This window comes from Chrysochloris asiatica, unplaced genomic scaffold (assembly GCF_000296735.1).
Source record: "Chrysochloris asiatica unplaced genomic scaffold, ChrAsi1.0 scaffold00090, whole genome shotgun sequence".
NCBI classification, from domain to species: Eukaryota; Metazoa; Chordata; class Mammalia; order Afrosoricida; family Chrysochloridae; genus Chrysochloris; species Chrysochloris asiatica.
In genome coordinates, this window is record NW_006408608.1 from 690168 (window position 1) to 713422 (window position 23255).

Below are 23255 nucleotides of genomic sequence, written 5' to 3' on the forward strand. Positions count from 1 at the left end.
TGCCTCTTCCTTTGGAAGTCGCAACAGCAATTCCAGGCCACAGAAAGGGCCAGCTGACTGTGAGGACGCCAAGAAGAATGGTTTTGGTTTCTTGGTAAATTCTTGGGGAGCCAGAGTTGTCTATGAACAACTTTTTGGTTTAGAAGATTTGCAGACTGTGGACCAGATTAAAAGCATATTTTACCATTTTCTGCTTTATTATTTGGTAAACTATAGAAAAGTCTGGAGAACTGAGTTGAGAATCAGGACTACATATAGTTCCTGGTTTGAAGTTTATTTGAAAGAGGTTTACTGTCAGGAAGATCTTGTGGCAATGTCAAGTGCTAATTCTATGACTGCTCCTTTTGCTTCCTCCAGGAGGCCTGTGCCCTTCAGTATTACTTTTTGATACTGTGGCGAATCTTAGGAATTTTGCCACCATCCAAGGCTTATATGAACCAGCTGGCCATGAACTCTCCTGAGATGAGTGAATGTGACATATTACACACTCTGCGATGGTCTTCCCGTCTGCGGATCAGCTCCTATGTCAATTGGATAAAGGTACCACAGTGAAACACAGAGCTTGCTCCTAAGGGATATTTCAAGCCAGTGTTGCTCTGTGCCTCTGGGAAATTTAAGGATAATGAAATTTTTGGACTATTTATACATCAATCTCCTGAACAATTTATTCTTGCTGTCCAAATAGGATCACCTTATCAAACAGGGAATGAAGGCGGAACATGCTGGTTCACTCATGGAGCTGGCATCCACAAAGTGCAGCTCCGTGAAATATGATGTTGAAATTGTAGAGGAGTATTTTGCTCGACAGGTATGTTTGTGCTGGAACAGTAATGACAGAACTTGGCTTCTACTGTAGCCTTTTGCCATGACTGATCAATATCTTGGATGTGTTTTCCAGATCTCATCCTTCTGTAGCATCGACTGTACCACCATCTTGCACCTGCATGAGATTCCTAGTCTACAGTCTATCTACACCCTTGACGCGGCTATCTCGAAAGTCCAGGTCTCTCTGGATGAGCACTTCTCTAAAATGGCTGCCGAGACAGACCCTCAGAAGTCATCTGAGATCACCAAGAATCTACTTCCGGCCACATTACAGCTCATTGACACCTATGCATCCTTCACGAGGTATGGCTTGCCTGCCCAGAGATGGTGGAACGGGAAATGTAGCTCATCGGTGGCTTACCCTCTTTGTTGTTAAAGTGCCATCGAGTCGGTGCTGACTCATAGTGACCTTTTATAGGGTTTCCAAGGAGCGGCTGGTGGGTTTGAACTGCCCACTTTGTGGTTAGCAGTCTAGTGCTGATCCTGTCACGCTACACCAGGACTCTGCTTATCTTCTTTAGGAGTTTGAAATTCTTCAAATTGAGCTTTGTATGTCTACAAATGAATCACTCTGTGTAGATCCTCCATGACTCAGCATTTTTAAAAATTTTTTTCCCTTTTTATCAGCTTAGGTGATAGGCTCTCTTGATATGCTGCTTTCATTTGTAATATAAAAGGGTACCTGATGAGAGTGTTTGTCAGATAGTTCCGGAAGAACCAAGAGTTAGCTGCATTTTGTTATTTTCTAGTATTTTACTTGGAGTATAAAAAGGCAGTGTAACACTTCCAAATTCTGAAGCTTTTGGAATGTCAGCATTGTGGTATGTCATTAGAGGGAAAATCTTTCTTACTGAGTTCGAGATACCTTTGAAACTCAGTTCTTTCCATAGCAAACATTACAAATTGCAGACCATGTGGCTATCTTTTGGTTCATGTGTGCAGAGTTTAAATATTTGAAAATTCATTTTCAATGTATAGAAACTGGGAGATGACAAATTCAGCTTTCTGGATTAAACTGGAAGAACTGGCATGGGTAATCTATAGGTCACATACAACAGTATTAAGCTGGAGTTGAGCATAGCTGTCCTTCCCTGGCCTTCTCAAACTCATTGCTTTATCTGGTCCCTCTAGGATTTCACTGGGCAGCTCTTGTTCTATGAGCTTTTATGCTGAAAGGACATAAACTGAACTCTGATTTTAGTGTGAATACTCTGCAGTAGAGAGGACTACTGCCTTAGGCACGATTTGAATAAATATGAATAACAAACGTGAGTGACTGCTGTGTACCAGGGTCTTTTCTAGGTGCTGGGGAGCAGCAGTTACCTAAACAGACCAAGTGTCTGCTCACTGGGAGTGTATATTCTGAAAATGATGGTTAGAAGGCTCTTTTTCATTTTAAAGGTTTTTAGCAGTTAAGTACAACTGATAGCCTCTACTGTGGCCTATGTGGCCAATGCTTCCAAAACCCAAAACTCAGCAAATAAATGTTCCTGAGCAGCATTTGGGAAATGCTGGGTAGGTAAAGAACACTTTTTGTTTGTTAATACTGTGGTACTTTTCATAGCTGTTAATGTATTTAGAAGCCTGCTTCTGGGAAAGGAGCGTTGAAGGCAGGGGAAGGGTATCATATTCACTGTTTCCTCAGCTCATTTATTGTGGAATCATGTTTTGGGGAACATTTCAGAGCATTTGGGAAATAATTACCCAATCTTTTCAGAATTTTTATGAGGACCAAGAGGACAAAAACAAATGTTAACTGCATTTAAGAGATGAGGAAACTGAGAGAGAGACCTTAAAGACTTGCCTAGGGTTAGAGCTCCTCAGCTTTCCTATGTTGCCCTATTTTTATTTCAGAGCCTATTTGCTACAGAACTTCAGTGAGGAGGGAACCCAGGAAAAGCCTTCTGTGGAGAAACTGCATGGCTTTGCTGCTGTTTTGGCTATTGGCTCTAGTAGATGCAAGGCCAACACGCTGGGTAAGTGAGTGAATGTGCTGTGGATACTATACCACGATGGCTGTCCCTCTCTACCTGTCTGCTGGCACTTATCACTAATTGGAGCCTTTCTGTTTGCCAAGCATTTTCACAGGTTTGTCTGTTTTGAGTTTCACAATAGCCCCATAAGGTAAGTATAGTTATTGTCCCCTTTTTACTGATAAGGAAACTGAAGTTTGGAGAAGTTACTTGCCGAAAATCATGCAGCTTCTGAGTGGTAGAACTTCTGAGTTCTACCTTCAAAACTTTGAAGCCTTAGGCTATTCTGCCTTTAGCACAGATGTTTGTTCTTCTTTTCATTTGTATTGATTGAGGAGACATCTCTTCCCTAGGTTAGGAATGATTTGGTAGAAACTGAGGATGTGGAGTCAAAGGGCTTGAGCCGGGCTGGAGTTAAGTGCAGTAGTTATGTTGATAGCCATTTGTATTTTCGTTTATTTCAAGCTGTAAACACCCCATTAATGGGCAGATATTTTCACTTTTAGAAATTAAGCCCCACTTCGGGGTCCTGGTTTGGCGCTGTGGGTTGATGCACCAGATTGCAAAGCCGTTTGAATTGCAAGATTGGTGGTTCAAGCTCACCGGCTGCTCCTTGGAAACTCTATTCAGGGTCACTATGGGTCGAAACCGACTCCATGGCACTTAACAACAACAACTGCAATGCAATAGTGTGGTGCTGTAGGATAAGCACTGGACTGCTAACTGGAAGGTCAGCAGTTCAAAGCCACCAGTTGTTAATTGGGAACCGTATACAGGCGCTCTATGAGTTGGAATTTACTAGACGGTGCTTAACAGCAACAAGTACAATGCACATTGATCTTAATGAACATTCATAATCTGTGCTCTCAGCATTTTTTTTTTTTTTTTGAGAAAACAGCAGATACCTGTTCTTAGAAGGGGAGCAGATGTTCCTGATGTATAAAGACTTGCCTCTCTTTACATCTTGTTTTCACATGCCTTCTTATAAGATTGTTGTTGTTGTTAAGTGCTGTCGAGTCGGTTCCGACCCATAGTGACCCTGTACAGAGTTTCCGAGGGTGTAAATCTTTACAGGAGTAGAAAACCTCATCTTTCTCCCGCAGAGCGGCTGGTAGTTTCAAACCGCTGACCTTAAGGTTCGCAGCCCGATTTGTAACCTCTACGCTACCAGAGTAGAAAGTGAATAATACGAGGTGTTGGCTGATAAGCAGTTAGCTGGTTCTTGTCATAATGTTACTGTTGAAATAGCCACCTAAGCTATCTTAACAGTTATTTTATCAGCATGAACTGATTCGTGCTACTAATGTTTCATTCCGCATTTGGGCTTAGTTTTTAAGATGCTGTGTAGAGCTCTTTCTCATTTGTGATGATTCCGTATTTTTGTTGCCTTTAGGCTCAACGTTGGTTCCAAATTTACCGTCATCAGTGCAAGCAGTTTGTGAGTCTTGGAACAACATCAATACCAATGAGTTTCCCAACATTGGTTCCTGGGTAAGTCTTTTAATTGTTCACAGATTGTTTCACAAATGAGAAAGAGCCCTGTTTTTAATCAGTGAGGTTAAGCTAGCTACCAAGAAGCTCTTGTGGCACAACAGTGAAGTGTTTGACCGCTAACCCAGAGGTCAGTGGTTTGAACTCACCAGTGCCTCTGTGGTAGACATAGACTTGGTGACCTGCTCCTGTATAGATTAGAGCCTAGGAAACCATATAGACAGCTCCACTCTGTCATGTAGGGTCACTGCAAGTTGGAGTCAGCTTGATGGCTCAGAAAATATCAACCGCAAACTAGCTACCAGAAGATCTTCATGTGCTATAAGATTGCCTAGGGTAGAGAATTTCCCAGGTGGTGCTCATTAGGGTCCTTTTGGTAAGGAACCTGTTACCACAGGACACGTTACTTTATTTCTGAGTCTGAGGTTTCTCCATATTTTAGATAATGACATATGAAGGTTGAGTGGGAGACTGTGTGAAGTGCCTAGTGTATTATCTGGCACATGAATTCTCTGTAAATGTTAATTCTTTCCCTTTTCTTTTGGGGTATATGTTAGGAATCTGCCCCTTTTGTCATGTTATGGGCTGACTTAGGTTCTCAGGTTTCAGCTACTGTTGAGTGTTCTGTTTACTTGATCTTTGCTGTACTCAAATTAATTTTATCAACAAATTATCACATTATTAAATTCTTTGGAAAAATGGATTAAAATTGTTTTCTTATCTCTCTTATTGTGAGTTGTATTTATGCCACCCAGATCTATAGTACAAAGAATCATTATGTCAGTGGAGACTTAGGTATAACATTCACAGCCCTCTGAACCTTTATACAATAGCTTTAATTATAAACATTATACATTATGTTCTGATTATTTGAAAAGTGGTATACATAGGTAGCTGTTGTGTTTAAGTCTTAACTTTGTACTAACTAAAATTTGTTAACTGCTTTCCCTTATCTCCATCCCACTTTCTTTCCCAGTATAAATAATAGTGTATGCTTGGTAGAGTCCATTGCCCATAAACCTTAGTGGAGTCTTGGTATATATTCGTCAGTTTTAAAAATAATTTGTATACAGAATAGATCACATCAGTTTTGCTTCCTTCTAGCGCAATGCTTTTGCCAATGACACCATCCCTTCGGAGAGTTACATCAGTGCTGTGCAGGCTGCTCATCTGGGGACTCTTTGTGGCCAAAGTCTGCCCCTGGCTGCTTCCTTGAAGCATACTCTTCTCTCACTGGTTAGGCTGACTGGCGACCTTATTGTGTGAGTACCTGTTACATAGCTTTAAGTGCTTTCTACACTTGTGATTCTGTTTTAGCTAAAGGAAAACAGTGAGGGTTTTTCTGTTTAATCATGCTTGTTTCACATGTTTCTTTGGCAGATAGAACCTGTTGCTTTAGAGTATGAGTGTGTTAACCCAGAATGATTTGAGTTTAGATCTGAAGCCAGAAGTATCTCCACCCCTTTTCGTCCTTTTCAGAAAAGGCATTCTAGGTATAAAGAATGTTGGGAACTGGAGGTACTTTGGGTTTCTATTTTAAGGTGAGAGCAGCAAGTTTATTTGAAATAAAGTTCCTCCAGAATCATTGCAGGAATTAGAATCTGCCCTTGCAGGGGCTAGGACAGGCCAGTAGTGGTGTGAATCTGTCTTCATAGATGAGGGGGTTCAAAAACATTCATGGACAAACAGAATGAAAGGATCATAGATTTTTTTCACGAACTATTTGAAGTTCCCCTCGTACATTAACTAGTCTTAGGCAAAGTTAGACATCACATTACCTTAAAAGTGATCCAAAATTCTTATAATTCTTCTAGAAAGGTTGTCTGGGATGGGTTACTTGCTTACGTTTCAGTTACCTTTTCTGAATACTATAAATTGCATTTTAGTATGGAAATATGTTTTGCTTCTGATTTAGTAATGAAAAAGAAGAACATGAAGTTTGATGGTTACGCCTATGTAGAAAACCAATCAAGGGATAAAAGAGACTGAGATAGAAGCCCTCTCTCCAGGGAATAATAGAACTGTCCTGTCCCTGCCTTGTAGCTGTAGGAGGAGCATACTCATTAACTTCATTTCCTTTTTCTTTGTTCAAGTTGGTCTGATGAGATGAACCCACCACAGGTAATTCAGACCTTGCTACCCCTTCTTTTGGAGTCAAGCACTGAGAGTGTTGCTGAGATCAGTAGCAACTCCTTGGAACGCATCTTGGGCCCTGCGGAGTCTGATGAGTTCTTGGCTCGAGTTTATGAGAAGCTGATTACTGGATGTTACAACATTCTGGCCAATCACGCGGATCCCAACAGGTGAGCCTGGCTGAAAGAAGTCCTGGTGAGCCACTGCAGTTGTCAGTGAGCTGTACTACCATAGACTTCTTTAGGTCAGTTAGTAACATCTTTATTTGTTTGTGTGCTTGTCAACAGAAAATGCTTTACTTGTGCACATTCTGCATCCACATGCAAAGGTGATTGATTTGCAGTCCTCTTTTTTGTGACCATTTGGAGATTTAAAACGAAATAGTTCATTGAAGGACACTGGGTGGTCTTTGTAACTAAGAGATCCCAAAGCATTGTTTGACCTTGATGTTTTCAGCCATGTTGATGTAAAAAAGTCATAGAGAAGCTTTCTCACACTGTTGTTGTTAGGTGCCATCGAGTCGGTACCGACCCATAGCAACCTTCTGCACAGCAGAACAAAACACTGCCCGATCTTGGGCCAACCTCACTACTGTTGTCACACTTGAGTCCATTGATGCTGCCACTTGGCCAGTCCATCTCATTGGGGGTCTTCCTCTTTTTCTCTGACCCTCCACTTTACCAAACATAATATCGTTCTTCAGCAACTGCTTCCTCATGACAATGTGTCCGAAGTATGAGAGACGAAGTTTGGCCATCTTGGTTTCCAAGGCGTACTCTGGCTGCACTTCTTCTAAAATGGATCTATTAGTCCTCTTGGAGGTCCATGGTACTTTCAATATTCTCCTCCAACACCATAACTCAAAAGCATCAGTTCTTCTATGGTCTTCCTTATTCACTGTCCAGCTTTCACATGCATATAAGGTTATTGAAAATACTATGGCTTGGGTCAGGTGCACCTTAGTCCTCAAAGCTGACATCTTTGCTCTTTAACACTTTAAAAAGATCTTGTGCAGCAGATTTGCCTATTGCAATATGTCGTTTGATTTCTTGACTGCTGCTTCCATGAGGGTTGATAGTTAATCCTAGAAGAATGAAGTCCTTGACAATTTCAGCTTTTCTCCGTTGATAAGAATGTTGTTTATTGGTCCAGTGGCGAGGATTTTCATTTTCTTTACATTGAGTTGTAATCCATACCGAAAGCTGTGCTCTGATCTTCAACAGTAAATGTTTTAAGTCCTCTTCACTTTCAGCAAGCAGGGTTGTATCATCTGCATATCGCAGGTTGTTAATGAGTCTTCCTCCAATCCTGATGCCATGTTTTTCTTATAGAACCCAGCTTCTTGGATTATTTACTCAGCATGCAGGTTGAATAAGTATGGTTAAAGCATACAACCTTGTCGTACACCTTTCTTAATTTTGAAACATTCCGTGTTCCCATGTACTGTTTGACAACTGCCTCTTTTTTTTTCCCTCGAACAACTGCCTCTTAGTCCAGGTACAGATTCCTCATGAGCACAATTAAGCGTTCGGAATACTCATACATCGCAATGTTGTCCATAGCTTATCATGATCCACACAATTGAAAGCCTTTGCATAGTCAATAAAGCACAGGTAAACATCTTTCTGATATTCCGTGCTTTCAGACAAGCTCCATCGGACATCAGCAATGATATCCCTCGTTTCACAGCCTCTTCTGAATCTGGCTTGAACCTCTGGAAGTTCTCTGTCAGTATACGATTGTAGCCGTTTCTGTATTATCTTTAGCAAAACTTTACTCACATGGGATATTAAAGAGATTGTCCAGTGATTTCCGAATTCTTTTGGGTCACCACTCTTTGGAATGGGCACAAATACGGATCTTTTCCAATCAGTCGGCCAGATTGTTGTCTTCCAAATTTCTTGGCAGAGATACATGAGTGAGTACCTCCTGTGCCGCCTCACTTGAAAGATTTCAATTTTGATTCCATCAATTCCTGGTGCCTTGTTCTCTGCCAATTCCTTCAATGCACCTTGGACTTCCTCCTTCAGTATCATTGGCTCTTGATCATATGGTACCTTTTGAAACGGTTGAACATTAACCATTTCCTTTTGGTACAGTGACTCTGTGTATTCCTTCCATCTTCTCTTGATGCTTTCTACATCATTCAGTAATTTGCCCAGAGAATCCTTCAGTAACGAAAGTTGAGGCTTGAATTTTTTTCCTCAGTTCCCTCAGCTTGAGAAATGCTGAGCATGTTCTTCCTTTTTGGTTTTCTGATCCCAGATCTTTGCACATTTTGTTGTAATATTTGGCTTTATGTTCTCGAGCTGATCTTTGAAATTTTCTGTTAAGCTCTTGGACCTCCTCATTTCTTCCATTTGCTTTAGCATCTCTACGCTGGAGAGCAAGTTTCAGTGTCTCTTCTGTCGTCCATTTTGACCTTTTCCTTCTTTCCTGTCTTCTCAATGGCTTTTTGCTTTCTTAATGTATGATGTTCTTGATGTCATCCCACAACTCCTCTCGTCTTTGGTCTTTATTGTTTAATGTATCAAATCTGTTCTTCAGATCTCTAAATTCAGGTGGGATATATTCAAGGTCATATTTTGGCTCTCTTGGACTTGTTTTCATTTTCTTCAGCTTCAGTTTGAATTTGCATGTGCGTAATTGATGATCTGTTCCACAGTCTGCCCCTGGCCTTGTTTTCACTGATGATATGGAGCTTTTCCATCATCTCTTTCCGCAGATATAGTCAATTTGATTTCTATGTATTCCATCTGGCCAGTTACATGTGTATAGTTGTTTCTTATGCTGTGTAAAGGTATTTGAAATGAACAAATCATTGATTTTGCAGAATTTTGTCATGCGTGTTCTGTAGCATCATTTCTATCACCAAGGCCATGTTTTCCAACTACTGATCCTTACTTTTTGCTCCCAACCTTTGCATTCCAATCACCAGTAATGATCAATACATCCTGATTGCATGTTTGATCAATTTCAGATTGAAGAAATTGGTAGAATTCTTCTGTTTCATCGTCACTGGCTTTAGTGGTTGGCGTGTAAATTTGAATAATAGTGGTATTAATTGGGCTTCCCTGTAGTAGGCTCATGGATGTTATCCTATCACAGATAGTGTTGTCCCTCATGACTGATCTGGATTTTTTTTTTTTTTTTTTTTACAGTGAATGCAACACCATTCCTCTTCAATTTGTCATTCCCTGCATAGTAAACCATGTGGTTATCAGATTCAAAATGGCCAATACCCGTCCATTTCAGCTGTCTAATGCCTAAGATATAGATGTTTATGTGTTCCATTTCAGTTTTGACAACTTCCAGTTTTCCCAGAGTCATACTTCATACTTTCCATGTTCCAAGTTTCAATGAATGTTTACAGCTGTTTCTCTTCATTTTTAGTTGTGCCCCATCAGCCAGTGAAAGTCCTGCGGGCTTTTCTCCCATGGGCTTTATTCTATTCGCGTCATCAATGTCAATTATACAAATGAAAGAGTCCAAGAGTTGGGATTTCTTCTGTTTCTTCCTTTTTGGAGGAGTCAGGATTTTATCAAGGGCTCTTTTTTCCTTTCTTTCTCCTCTTTTCCTTCCTTCCCTCATCACCCACCCAACAGATTGAATTTGAGGCTTAAATATGTAGACTATTCCCTTATCCCCAAGATGTCAGGAGAAAGATTCTTATCATCAGGTGGTTTTGCTCCTTAATTCCCCATGAGAGAGGGCGGTAAATTAAAACAGAAATGCTCCTGTTAGTTAATAACATTTGAAATACACCAGTGATCTTTTGTACTTGTAGATGTTAACTACATCTGTTGCCTCAGATTTTAGTAATTCATCAAACACTTACTGGGCACTTCTATGTGCTCAGCACTGACAATACAAAATTGAACATTGCCTTTAGGGTCTCATCAGCAAAAAAATAAAATGGAAGATAATGAACCAAACCTTATTTGTGGTAGTTAGTTTTTGCTTTTGATCCTCAGCGGACTGGATGAATCCATCTTGGAGGAATGTCTCCAATATTTGGAAAAGCAGCTGGAAAGCAGCCAGGCTCGGAAAGCAATGGAGGAATTTTTCTCTGAAAGGTGAGTTATTCATATCCCTGAATTTGAACAGTTGAAACATAAATTTAAAAAAATCAATTAATAAATGTTTTACCACATAGATACAAAGCAAGGAGCTGTATATTGACGTACTTATTCTTAGGGAATATGTAAGGCCTACTTAGGTGCGGTACTCAAAGAATGACTTAGAACTAATTGTTGATCCCTGAGGTTATGAATTAGTGGCTAAATTTTATGGACACCTGGTGTGGACTCACAAATGGCCGGTTCCGCTAGAGGAGATGAGATTGTGAAGAAATAGAAATAGATGCCTTTTATGTGAGGCTTAATGTGATTCTTCCATTTGGTTGATTGTGTGTGTCCCTTCCTGCCTCCCAGTGGTGAACTTGTGCAGATCATGATGGCAACAGCCAATGAGAACCTCTCTGCTAAATTCTGTAACCGAGTTTTGAAATTCTTCACCAAACTCTTCCAGCTGGGTGAGTGACAGCTTTTAGTAATCTTCTTATGGGAACTTTGATGTCCAGCTAATACTGTGCCTATCTTCTTCCTGAGTTTAACTGCAGCATGAAAATACTAACAAATGGAGAGAATCCCTCAGAGAAAGTTGGGAAGGATGTTGGAAACCTGATTGCAGCCTTTTCCCTTTTCTTGGTCTTATATTACCCTTGCCCTTCATCACTGACCTTGGCCTCTTGGACTGTCCCTAGCTGAGAAGAGCCCGAACCCGAGCCTTCTGCATCTCTGTGGCTCTCTGGCACAGTTGGCTTGTGTGGAGCCTGTGCGTCTCCAGGCCTGGCTCACCCGCATGACTGCCTCACCCCCTAAAGATTCCGAGCAGTTGGATATGATTCAGGAGAACCGGCAGCTGTTACAATTGCTGACCACATACATTGTTCGGGAGAACAGGTAGAATAATTGTATTTATGCCATGCGTCCCTAACCACCTCAGAAATAGGTTGAAAGTATTAGTAGTTCTCTTTTCTTTAAACATCATTTTCAACATTTTCATACGTTTTCTCTCGAGACTCAACTCTAGTATGTTGTTGTTGTTAAGTGCTGTTGAGTCGGTTCCAACTCTAGTATAGCTCCTTGATATTTCTCATGGGAATCTTTTAGAATGACTTGGCCTGCCAGTTTGCAAGATGAGTGAATGTTTTCTGCTCTAGTAGTTCAGTCCAAAGCTGGGATTAGTGTATGGTTGTAACTGTGTGCCACTGAATCAGTTCTAACTCATAGTGTCTGTATAGGGTTTGCAAGAGTACTACTGACCTTCAGTCCAGTACTTATTCTGGGCTCAGGATTAGTATATATAGTGATAAATTTGGTGTTTAATTTAGAACTTCTCTTACTCTTACACATTTAGAAGTACACAGAATCTGACTCCTGTTGATTGTTTATCAATTCTGTTTGTTTTCTGACAGCCAAGTTGGTGAAGGTGTGTGTGCTGTGCTTCTTGGCACCTTGATCCCCATGGCAACGGAGATGCTGGCCAATGGTGATGGGACTGGCTTCCCTGAACTCATGGTTGTGATGGCAACTCTGGCCAGTGCAGGTCAAGGTGCTGGTCATCTTCAGCTTCATAACGCTGCAGTGGACTGGCTGAGTAGATGGTAAGATGATGAACTGGGAGGAATCCACGTACATCTGTAGGTTACAACATTGTGCTGGAGAAGAGGGAGGTAATTGTAGGTGAATTTCTTTGTAGTTCAGAATGAGTATAAAAGAAACTTGAATTTATTTCTACTTTTATTCTGGGGTCAGGGCTTTTTATCAGAGCTTTTTACTTTAGACTTAGTCTTCTTATTTTCTCAGTAGAGCTTCGTGTCCAGCATTCCCAAGAGTCTTGAGAGATGTGTAGCAAATGTCAGTGATAGCCGTAAGGCTAGAGTGTCCAAGTCCCTGCTCACAGTGTAGTTGTCTGAGAAGGCCCTTGCTTCAAAGTTCACATAATGATTCAGAGTTCAGAAAAATGCTTCCTTTCTTTGGCTCCCTAGATGATTTTGTGTGTCCCCCCCCCTTTTTTTTTTTTCCCTTGGGATAGCAAGAAATACCTGTCACAGAAGAACGTGGTTGAAAAACTGAATGCGAATGTAATGCATGGAAAGGTAAGCCAGTGGGAATTCTGGGAGAGCGGGGGAGTGAGGCACAAGGGGCTGTAAGCTGTGTGTTCAGATGGAAGTCCCTCCTTCGTGTTGGCTGTTGTAGGGATACCCTACAGAGGGGAAGGCCTACGATTGCAGAGATCTACAAGTGTGTGGTTACTAACTACATGCTCTCAGACCTCTTCTCGTGGCTCAATAGGAAAGGAAGAAAATAATTATGTAAACATTCAGCAGACTCCCTCTTAGAACTTAGTGAATTCTTGATCTTTTTAGCTGTTACTTTACTTTGCAAATTGTCCCCCTGCTGTTTCTGTGGAATTACACACTAATTTACTGTTTTATGGTATTACAGACTACCTCCTCAGCTCCAGTCTGGATGCTGGGATTATTTACTTTGCCTCAGGGTGTATGTGTTGTTGTTAAGTACCGTGAGTCAGTTCCAACTCATAGTGACCCTGTACAGGGTTTCCGAGGCTATAAATCTTTATGGGAGCAGAATGCCTCATCTTTCTCCCACGGAACCACTAAGTAGTTTCGAACTGCTGACCTTGCGGTTGGCAGCTCATTTTGTAACCACTACGCTACCAGAGGCCTGAGCAAAGTGGTTTGAATGGATGGAAAAACTGCCTAAAGGCCTTTTGCCCGCACCTTACCCAGGAACCTGACACAGGTGGCTGTTGAGTCCTCCCATGGTGTCTGCATTTCTGCCTCCTTGTGGACACCATCTTTATCTGGGCAGCTCTGAAATGGCAGCATTGAGAGTGAGGGGACTCACAAACCTGAGACTGTGAAGCCAGACTGTTGGTTTTCGTTTGGCAGGCATGAGCCAGCTCAGTGATTTATTGGAAAATCTTCATCTACTTGCTGACATTTCCTTCCCCTGCTGTGTTAGTTTAAGGCTTGTCAGTGCTTAAAATGTTACTCAGCAATTATTTACTTATTTATCCTACCGAGCCAAGCTTCTACTTGACATAATGAGTCAGATAGTCTCTGCAGAGTTAGAAGCTGGTGTTTGTGGGTATCTGTGGATGTATTTCTGATTTTAAAGACTCAATATTTTTGAAGGATGCAATAATCTCTGCATGTTTATACTATTAATATGGTCTTTTCTTGAATCACTTTGTTTTCTCTCCATTTTCCTAATTTTACTCGATCTTATGTGATTTTGTTATCTTTGTGCTTAGAAATGAATAAATACACGTTGTTGTTAAGTGCTGTTGAGTTGGTTCCAACTCATAGCGACCCTGTACAGAGTTTCTAATGAGTGGCTGGTAGGTTTGAACCGCTGACCTTGTGGTGAGCAGTCCATTGCTTAGAATTCTATAGTGCCACACCAGGACTCCATATGCACACTAGCTTGGTGTAACTTACTGATCAGTTATATGTGGGTATAGTAGTACAAGCTGGGGAAATAGATGATTAAGATATATGGTTACCTTTGATTTTGCTGTCATCCCTGTGAGCTTGAGGGAGCGTAGTTTCATAGTAGTAACTTAAGGAGAACTGAGGCTTCTGCGGTGTCATGGTTTTTTTTTTATAGCATGTGATCGTCTTGGAGTGCACATGCCATATTATGTCTTACTTGGCTGATGTCACGAATGCCCTGAGCCAGAGTAATGGTCAAGGCCCAAGTCACCTCTCAGTGGATGGGGAAGAGCGGGCCATTGAGGTGGACTCAGACTGGGTGGAGGAGTTGGCAGTGGAAGAGGAAGATTCTCAGGCTGAGGATTCAGTAAGTACCAAATAACCTCAAGGTTACCCGCTTAAGGTAATGACGGACTGGTGTTTGCCGAACTCATTTTAACAAGGCTTGGGTTGTTTGAACATATGTGTCCAGAATATAAATTCTTGAGCTCAGTTTTCTAGTCCTTGTGAGCTTCAAAACTCTTCTAAGTCTGAGTTGCTTTCTCTTAGTTTATAGGATGAATGTCATTCTTTAGTTGTCTAGGCCTGCAGAGCAAGCTGTGTTGTTGTTGGTAAGTACCACTGAGGCAGTTCTCGCTCATAGTGAGCTTGTTGTATAGGGTTTTTGAGGTTGTAAATCTTTGTGTGATTTTTCTCCTGCAGAGCGGTTGGTGGTTTCAAACCACAGACCTTGTGGTTCACAGTCCAGTGCTTATCGTGCAGAGCCACCACACTTATCTTGGGGAAAAGACTACTTAATAAGCACACGTTTTTTTCTATCCAGAGTCCTGCCATTCCTCAGTGTTGGCATCCAAGATGGAATTTCAGGGATGAGTTCTTCATGGGGATGGTGTGAGCGACCTTGTAGAGAAAGCTTATAATTTATTTATCTCTTAACCACAAAAACCCTAAGGTCTTAACCTGAAATTACAGTAGATGTTCAGTCTGTTAAGCTGTTTTCTTACTGAGCTAAGTTTCTACTTGGCATATTGAGTCAGATAGTCTCCGCAGGTTTTGAAGCTGGTGTTTGTGGGTATCCGTGGACATATTTCTGATTAAAAAGACTCATTATTTTTGAAGGATGAAGATTCTCTTTGCAATAAACTCTGCACGTTTACCATTACACAGAAAGAATTCATGAACCAGCATTGGTAAGAGCAGTTCTTTGAGGAGAGTGTTTTCCAGGACTTACTTACTGGGCCTTGGGGACTCATTTTCTGGTTCCTGTTCTTCATAGGTACCACTGCCACACCTGCAAGATGGTTGACGGGGTGGGTGTGTGCACAGTGTGTGCTAAGGTGTGCCACAAGGATCACGAAATTTCCTACGCCAAGTATGGATCCTTCTTCTGTGATTGTGGAGCCAAGGAAGATGGCAGCTGTTTGGTGAGCTATTTGGAATATTCCATGGGCTATATATAAAGAAAGGGTGATTTGGACTCCTGGTGTGACACTGTAGGATAAGCACTGAACTCTTACCTGCAAGGTTAGCAGTTCAAACCCACCTACTCCTTCTCAGAAACCCCATACAGGGTCACTATGAGTTAGAACTGACTTGACGGCACTTAACAACAACAGCAAAGGGTGATTTGGTAGTGACACTAGCATACTTAAGCCAGGAAGAAAAATTTCCACATCACCTTCATGATAACCTGAATCGAGAAATAAGTTCTGGGTCTTTCACTGATTAGCTAGCTGTACAGTCACAGCCCAAGTGTTCACGTAGGGATTAGAACTAGCAAGATCCTTAGAGATCGTTCCTTTCACTAAGACCTCCCTGCAATTTCAAATGTTATAATCCAGCTCTGATTTTGTAAAGGGGTGAAGAATTAAGATAAGAAAACCCCTAGATATTAGGTGAGTGTATATAGACAAATATAGGCCTTGGGATGTAATTTAAATGCTTAGCCAATTACTCCATTGGGTCAGATTTTTTTCTTCCAAGATTTTATCTCATCATCTTTGAGGCAAAAGCCGGGGCTGATGGGTTTTTCTGTTCTAGGCACTGGTGAAGCGAACTCCTAGCAGTGGCATGAGCTCCACCATGAAGGAGTCAGCATTTCAAAGTGAACCGAGGGTTTCTGAGAGCCTGGTGCGCCACACTAGCACCTCTCCAGCTGATAAGGCCAAGGTCACCATCAGTGATGGAAAGGTTGCTGATGAAGAGAAGCCCAAGAAGAGCAGCCTGTGTCGCACAGTTGAAGGCTGCCGAGAGGAGCTACAGAACCAGGTAGGGCTTCCTGATGGTCAGTAGTACAGTGGATAGAGTTAAGAGCTTAGCGAATATGTTTTAAGAGGAAGTAATACACAAGGGTCTTTTTGTAATACCTTAATTGTGGGACTTGAGTTGTTTTCTTCTCTTTGTAAGTTTACTCGTTTTCACAGTGAGAATATGAATACTTTATGTTTCCAATCACTACCTCATAGGGCAGGATTTGTAACTGAGGAGGATTGTGGGAATTTGTGTTGGGGGATGGGATGGATTTTAGTTGTGACTGTTACTCTAGAAGACACTTTCTTGGCTAGGGTTCCTCATCTAAAGCATGGACTATAGAATGATATGAGTGACTCTTCTCAGTTCTCTCCATTTGGTAATAAGTCGAACCATTCTAGATGCATAGGAGAGAAGTTAATTATGTATGGTGAATGCCTTCGAGCTTTAGGTTATCTATTTGGGATCCCTTGCTTTTAATGTTCTAGAGTCAGTAGCACAATGCTATACTGGCTGTTTTGCTAGGAAGAGGTTGGAAGGTTTTTACTATTATAATGAGTATGGCGTATGTTATTATGGAGAGAATGAGATGCTGGCTAGAATATAACTGGAAGTGAAGAGGCTGGGAGTCGAAGTAATCACTGATGGTATAATGAGTAGAACCCATTATGTCTCTCACTCTCTTTTCTCCACTTGTGTATTTGGATTTTTCTCAGGCCAATTTCTCCTTCGCTCCTCTCGTGTTAGACATGCTCAATTTCCTCATGGATGCCATTCAGACCAACTTTCAGCAGGCTTCTGCCGTGGGCAGCAGCAGTCGGGCTCAGCAAGCCCTTAGTGAGCTGCATACGGTGGATAAAGTGGTTGAGATGACAGACCAGCTGATGGTGAGTTTTTTCAGGGCCATGAAGGTTTGGTGGTACAGGAAAGGACAACTTTATTGAGATACCAAGATGCACCCAATACTCTAAGGAATATACTTAGAACAGTCAGTCTTTGGCCATTTAGACCTTAGAAACTGAAATGAAATGACATCTCCAGGTTATATGGACAGTGTGAAAAAACCAGCATATGTGATGGATTGTCAAAAGGAGGGAATCCAGTGGTCATTTGGTTCAACCCAGTGAATAAATCCCCTTTTTAGAGTTCATACAAGTAGATGAACTCCCAGGATGTGGGAGACTCCAGTTTGGGTCAATTATAATAGAAATGTCTTCTGTCTATAAAACAGAAAAGCTTCTTACTTTATTTTCTTCCCTAAGGCTTGTCTGGCTTGCAAAATCATGCTTGTCTCCTTTTGCTGGTAGCCTTTTCTCTAGTTCTTCATACTATATTGACACTAGTTGTAAGCCACTAACCATTTAAAAAATCTGTTGCTCAGAACTGACTTTGGGTCTGTCCGATTGGCCTCTCTGGCAGCAGTGTTAAGTAGTGGAAAGGGAACTGACAGCAGGTCCAAAAGCAGGGGGGAGTATAAAGTATTTTGAGAGTGGTACATGAGTAGGTCTCATAAAGGGGCTAATTTTAAAGAGTGACTCTCCACTTGGGAATGCACACACATACACACAGATATGTATTCTGGTATTTATGAAAAGCCTGGCCACAGTTGAGAGCAGTATTTAGATACTAAACACCAAGTTCAAAGTTACTGGGATGGTTGGTGGTGACCCATAAAGCTACTGACTTTTGTGACATCCTTGAAGAAAAATTCCACTGATTCTCATGGACATTTTTAGAAGGCCAGTTGTTTTGTATTAATGTAGTTTTGTGGAAAATTCATTGGTTTTATTTAACTGATAGTAACTTTGAAACAGACACAAGCATGCATGGATTGAAGATTGAAATCCATTGCTTTTAAGTGATTAAATTGTGTAGTGTCTCAGTCCCATGAATCATCTGTGAATCCACCTGTTGTTTTTCAGGATAGATAGCCCCCTGGCACCTTGATCCTACTTGCCTTATTATGACCTGCTGTCTCTGTTTTTCTCTTTGCCAGGTTCCCACCCTAGGATCCCAGGAAGGTGCCTTTGAGAACGTTCGGATGAATTACAGTGGAGACCAGGGCCAGACCATTCGACAGCTTATCAGTGCCCATGTGCTCAGGCGGGTGGCTATGTGTGTGCTCTCCTCCCCCCATGGGCGCCGCCAGCACTTGGCTGTCAGCCATGAGAAAGGCAAGGTGGGTTCTGCAGTGCCGTCCATGCATCGTGTCTGAGTGTTAAGCAAAACAGATAGGTGGCCACACCCACCATTGGACTGTGGGAAGAGGGCATGCTTTAGGGTCATGGCTCAGTGAGCTCTGCTACTTAAGCCCTTGGTTATTTGATTAGACCTAGAACCAGAATGAATAGGACAAAGACTACTTCAAATTAGTAAATTCCCACTTAAACAGCCTTCAAGCCCCTAGGGAAAGGTAATAACCGTAAGTTACCTAGTACAGCTTGGCTCAAAGTCCTGCCCAGCTTATCAACTGAAAGGACAAAAGTCGAGAGACAAAAAAGACAGACCTTCATAGGAGGACTCAGTGTTCCTTCTTTAGTTCTTCCTTGTCCCCCCACCCCTCTGAAAACATAAGGAAGTGTAGACTGTAGAGCTAGAGGGTTGATACGTGCTAAGTATCTTAGTTCACGTTTTTAGTACCTTCTCTTAAAATGAAGCCCAAACTAGAGATATGAATAGTTCCTAAAACAGCTCTCAGATACTTTCAGAAGCAGGTGTATAGGAAAATGGACAAGGATAGCATTGCACAAGTGGTTTTTTTTTAAAAAAAACATCTATTTTATGAACTGTTTATAAAAAGAAGTTGGTTTTATTTTTCATCTGTTTTATCCTTATTGAAAGGAGGGGCCGGGGACACTCCAGGTCATTTAGCCAGGAGAAATACGGGATTAATGTTGGTCTAGGACTTATGCATTAGAAACCTTGCAAACTCTAATTACCCCTGTTGAGAGGGCCCTTGTCTCTTGCTTGTGTTCACTGAGGGGTTGAGAATAAATCATTGCTCCTTTACAGATCACTGTTCTGCAGCTCTCTGCACTCCTCAAGCAAGCAGATTCCAGCAAGAGGAAGTTGACTCTGACCCGCTTGGCTTCTGCCCCTGTTCCCTTTACTGTGTTGAGCCTCACTGGAAATCCCTGCAAAGAGGACTATCTTGCAGTTTGTGGACTGAAGGTAAAAGTCCTGAGCTTCATTTGATCACTTTGAAATATGGACCCTAGGTACCTTCTCGCCTCTGTTCTCACTTTGTCCTTCCTTATTATCAAGATGCAAGTGTCAAAGCCATTGGAATGCAGAAGAAAACTTTTTCTGAGTTTCTTCCAAGTGTTTTAGATTTCTTCTGTGGTTTTGAGACTTGAATATATCACTAGATAGTCTGCATACTGTCTGAAGTCAGGGAATATGAGGAAAGAAAATGGAATATTGAAATTTTGAAATGAATGGATTTACTTTTCAAATCATCTTTCATCCATTTTGTTCCTTAAACTGTGTGCAGGACTGCCATGTGCTGACCTTTAGTAGCTCGGGCTCTGTTTCGGATCACTTGGTGTTGCACCCGCAACTGGCAACAGGCAACTTCATCATCAAAGCTGTGTGGTTACCTGGTTCACAGACTGAGTTAGCAATCGTCACTGCTGATTTTGTCAAGGTACAGTTATAGCCTTTTGATGGTATTATCCTAGAATAGTTGTGCTTTTACATGATCCAGAAGGTTTGATCTCTGGTGTGTACTCACCTCTCCCAAAAATGGGGGACCACTAACATTTTGTTGCTGTTTGTTATGTTGCTGAGCTTTGTGTTTGTTGTTGTTAAGGGCTGTAGAGTCAGTTCCAACTCATAGTGACCTGTACAGGGTTTCTGAGGAGTGGCTGGTGAGTGTACGTGATGTGAAATTGATATTGTTCTACCTCCACAGTACCAAGTGCACATGTATTATGTACTTGTAAAAATGTTGTTTAGGTGTGTTTTTCCCTTTATATTTTCTTGAGGGAGAGAGTAAAATTATTTGATTCATCTTTCGTGTGCCCAGTGCCTACCACTCTTAAGTGCTTGCTGAATGAAAAATGCTTTTTGAATGGAAAATGTCCATTACTCAACAATTGGGGTTTTTGTGGAGTTGCCAGGATATTTTGCAGGTGGGACTGAAGTAGAGCTCCTTTATGTAGTCTTTTGTTTTTCTATCCTGCAGATTTATGATCTGTCTATTGATGCCCTGAGCCCAACTTTCTACTTCCTTCTGCCAAGCTCAAAGATCAGAGATGTGACTTTCCTCTTCAATGAGGAAGGGAAGAACATTATTGTTATAATGTCGTCTGCTGGCTACATCTACACTCAGCTCATGGAAGATGCCAGCAGTGCTCAGCAGGGACCCTTCTATGTCACTAATGTACTAGAAATCAACCATGAGGACCTGAAGGTTAGAGCAGATGGTGCCACTTCCTTCTATCTCGTATTTCGTTTCAGGTCTTCTGGTGGGTTTTTTCTTTGACTTTTAATAGCAAAAGCAAAAGCTGTTGTCATTCAGAACCAGACTTGCAGTTCCTGGTATTTGTAAGGTTTGCCTATAGGAACTCAGGTCTGAGAGGCATGTAATCATGGTTCAAAACTAGTAACTGACAGAGACTGGAAGCAGTTACCTAAGGCAATGTGAGTTGCTAATACACTTGTCTTTGTCTTGACAGGACAGTAATAGTCAGGTGGCAGGTGGTGGTGTGTCGGTATACTACTCCCATGTACTGCAGATGTTGTTCTTCAGCTATTGTCAAGGCAAATCATTTGCAGCCACCATCAGCAGAACTACTCTAGAGGTGCTGCAGCTCTTCCCCATCAACATCAAAAGGTGGGAATGAACGTTTTATTAGTGTTTGACTTCTGCAATGCCCATATGCAGTGAGAGATTCCACTCCCCGCCTGAGCTCTCCTATCTGTGATCACTCTGATTAAACTAAATTTTTTACCCCCAGCATTTCTCTCCCTTCCCTGCTAGGTATCTTTAAATTAAGTGGAATTTCAGGTTTGGCAGGTGGGCTGTCTACCATGGTCTGTCTCTATCATGGAGAAGTAGTTTGGGGGACAACTGTTACTCAGAAGGAAAAGCTTTAGTCAAAGCAGCAAGTGAATTTTTGGTACGCTTACCACATTTTGAGAAGGGAATACAAGTTTCTTTCCCTTCCTGGTGGTATTTAGCAGGGAATACAGCATGGTGTAAGTAATGGAACCATGGCAGAATTTAGGGAGGAAAGGCTTTCATCAAGCTCCAGATAACAGTGAGTGAGATACTGAGATTTTGATTTAGGGAGGAGGAAGAAGAGATTTAGGGTCTCTTTTTGTCATTCTTCTCTGCTATTGGAGAACTGATGTAATATGAACGTTCTCCCTAACCACCGTCTTGTGCTTCACTGGGTTTGAAATGAAGTAAAATGGGTTGTGCTTGGGGGTTCTGATAGGAAAAGTAGGTCATCATTCAACCTTAGATGATCTGTGCTCTTATGTATTTGACAGCCTCTAGGCACATAGGCCCACCTGTTCTTCAGTTAGGGGAATCTAGCAGTGGAGATTGTAAACCAGGTCTCCTACGGGGGGTGTACTTTGAGGTATAGGAGAGCGTGTCCATGGCTCAGAATAAAACAGAGCATTGGGCAATTGAAGTCCCTGGACAAGTCCATTAACTCTAGGAGTCACACGTACAGGTTAAGTAAAGAATTGTTACTTGGGGGATTCTAACCCTAACTATGGCCAGTTTTATTGTCTGCAGTTCCAATGGTGGCAGTAAAACTTCTCCTGCCCTTTGCCAATGGTCTGAGGTGATGAACCATCCTGGCTTGGTCTGTTGTGTCCAGCAAACGACAGGTGTGCCACTGGTAGTGATGGTGAAACCAGACACTTTTCTGATCCAGGAGATTAAGACTCTTCCTGCAAAGGCAAAGGTAAGTGTCAGTTCCTCCCATCGCTTTGCTGTGAACCTGGTCTGTTTTTGTATTTGTGTCACTTCCCCAACTCTCTCAGTGGAATTCTGATCCAGTATTCTCCCAGATGCTTTTGCCACCATTCTCCACTCACCAGCTTAGCCTGAAACCAGTTGCTTCTGTGCATGTTTCTGTCTGGGTTCTGACCTGTACATAGGGAAACAAATTCCCTCCTGTCTCCTTTTCCTTCTAGATCCAAGACATGGTTGCCATTAGGCACACAGCCTGCAATGAGCAGCAGCGGACAACGATGATCTTGCTGTGTGAAGACGGCAGCCTGCGCATTTACATGGCTAATGTGGAGAACACCTCCTACTGGTTGCAGCCCTCCCTGCAACCTAGCAGTGTCATCAGCATCATGAAGCCTGTTCGAAAGCGTAAAACTGCTACCATCAGTAAGGGCCCTTCTCAACAGCTGTCTGCTGGAGTGGAAATGGCAGCCTTCTAGATGACTAGGATAGACTGTTGTCAGTACCTGTAAAGAAGCAGTGACTGCCCTGTTGGCACACTTTGTACAATTAGAATTGCATGCTACTTAATGCCTCAGAAGCAGAGTTGGCTTTCCCCAGGCCACCGGGGTTCTATGCAGCTTTCTTTTTAAAATGTTTTATTGTGAATTATGTGATCGTTTACATGGGAGAACATTAGTTTTACATTCATCCTATCATATATCGTTTCATTGCCATGGTTACAATCCCCTCCATGCATCATCAACTAACCAAATGGTATAACCTGCGATCCTGCCCTTGGGTCATCAGCACCCAGCCTCTCTTCCTCTCTGGGTCTAGAATCCCCAGCCGCTCCATCTCTCCACATCATCCATCGTCTCTGCCTCCATCTCTGGCATCACTGCTTCTCTGGGTAGGGGTCTCGCTTTCCTCTCTTCTCCCTTGATGGTCCCAGGGACCTCTGCTCCTAGACTGCAAAGTTAATCATTCCCCTCCTTTTGCTACCAAATGTCTACCTTTACATTTCCAACCCTCACAATCATCCTGATAACAATTATTCACTATTGTATCACAAGAGACCTATCCCCATTTCCTTTCATCAGCCCCACCTAGACAGATTGGATACTACTCAGTGGAGATTTTACCT

The 23255-nt window shown here is 41.9% G+C and overlaps 1 protein-coding gene across 1 annotated transcript in view; it reads left to right on the top strand.

Annotated features, from left to right (window-relative positions):
• The window catches only part of UBR4 (ubiquitin protein ligase E3 component n-recognin 4), a 160014-nt gene that overhangs the window by 40154 nt on the left and 96605 nt on the right, over positions 1-23255 (top strand). Inside the window, exons 23-46 of the mRNA XM_006866329.1 lie at positions 358-540; positions 686-808; positions 899-1128; positions 2680-2801; positions 4192-4289; positions 5394-5551; positions 6383-6592; positions 10397-10498; positions 10856-10956; positions 11188-11386; positions 11902-12090; positions 12522-12585; positions 14123-14314; positions 15067-15137; positions 15224-15371; positions 15988-16215; positions 16914-17084; positions 18194-18376; positions 19210-19368; positions 19691-19843; positions 20384-20611; positions 20877-21034; positions 21950-22121; positions 22354-22555. Coding sequence (XP_006866391.1) covers positions 358-540; positions 686-808; positions 899-1128; positions 2680-2801; positions 4192-4289; positions 5394-5551; positions 6383-6592; positions 10397-10498; positions 10856-10956; positions 11188-11386; positions 11902-12090; positions 12522-12585; positions 14123-14314; positions 15067-15137; positions 15224-15371; positions 15988-16215; positions 16914-17084; positions 18194-18376; positions 19210-19368; positions 19691-19843; positions 20384-20611; positions 20877-21034; positions 21950-22121; positions 22354-22555 — 3844 coding nt within the window. The remainder of the gene's footprint in view (positions 1-357; positions 541-685; positions 809-898; positions 1129-2679; positions 2802-4191; positions 4290-5393; positions 5552-6382; positions 6593-10396; positions 10499-10855; positions 10957-11187; positions 11387-11901; positions 12091-12521; positions 12586-14122; positions 14315-15066; positions 15138-15223; positions 15372-15987; positions 16216-16913; positions 17085-18193; positions 18377-19209; positions 19369-19690; positions 19844-20383; positions 20612-20876; positions 21035-21949; positions 22122-22353; positions 22556-23255) is intronic.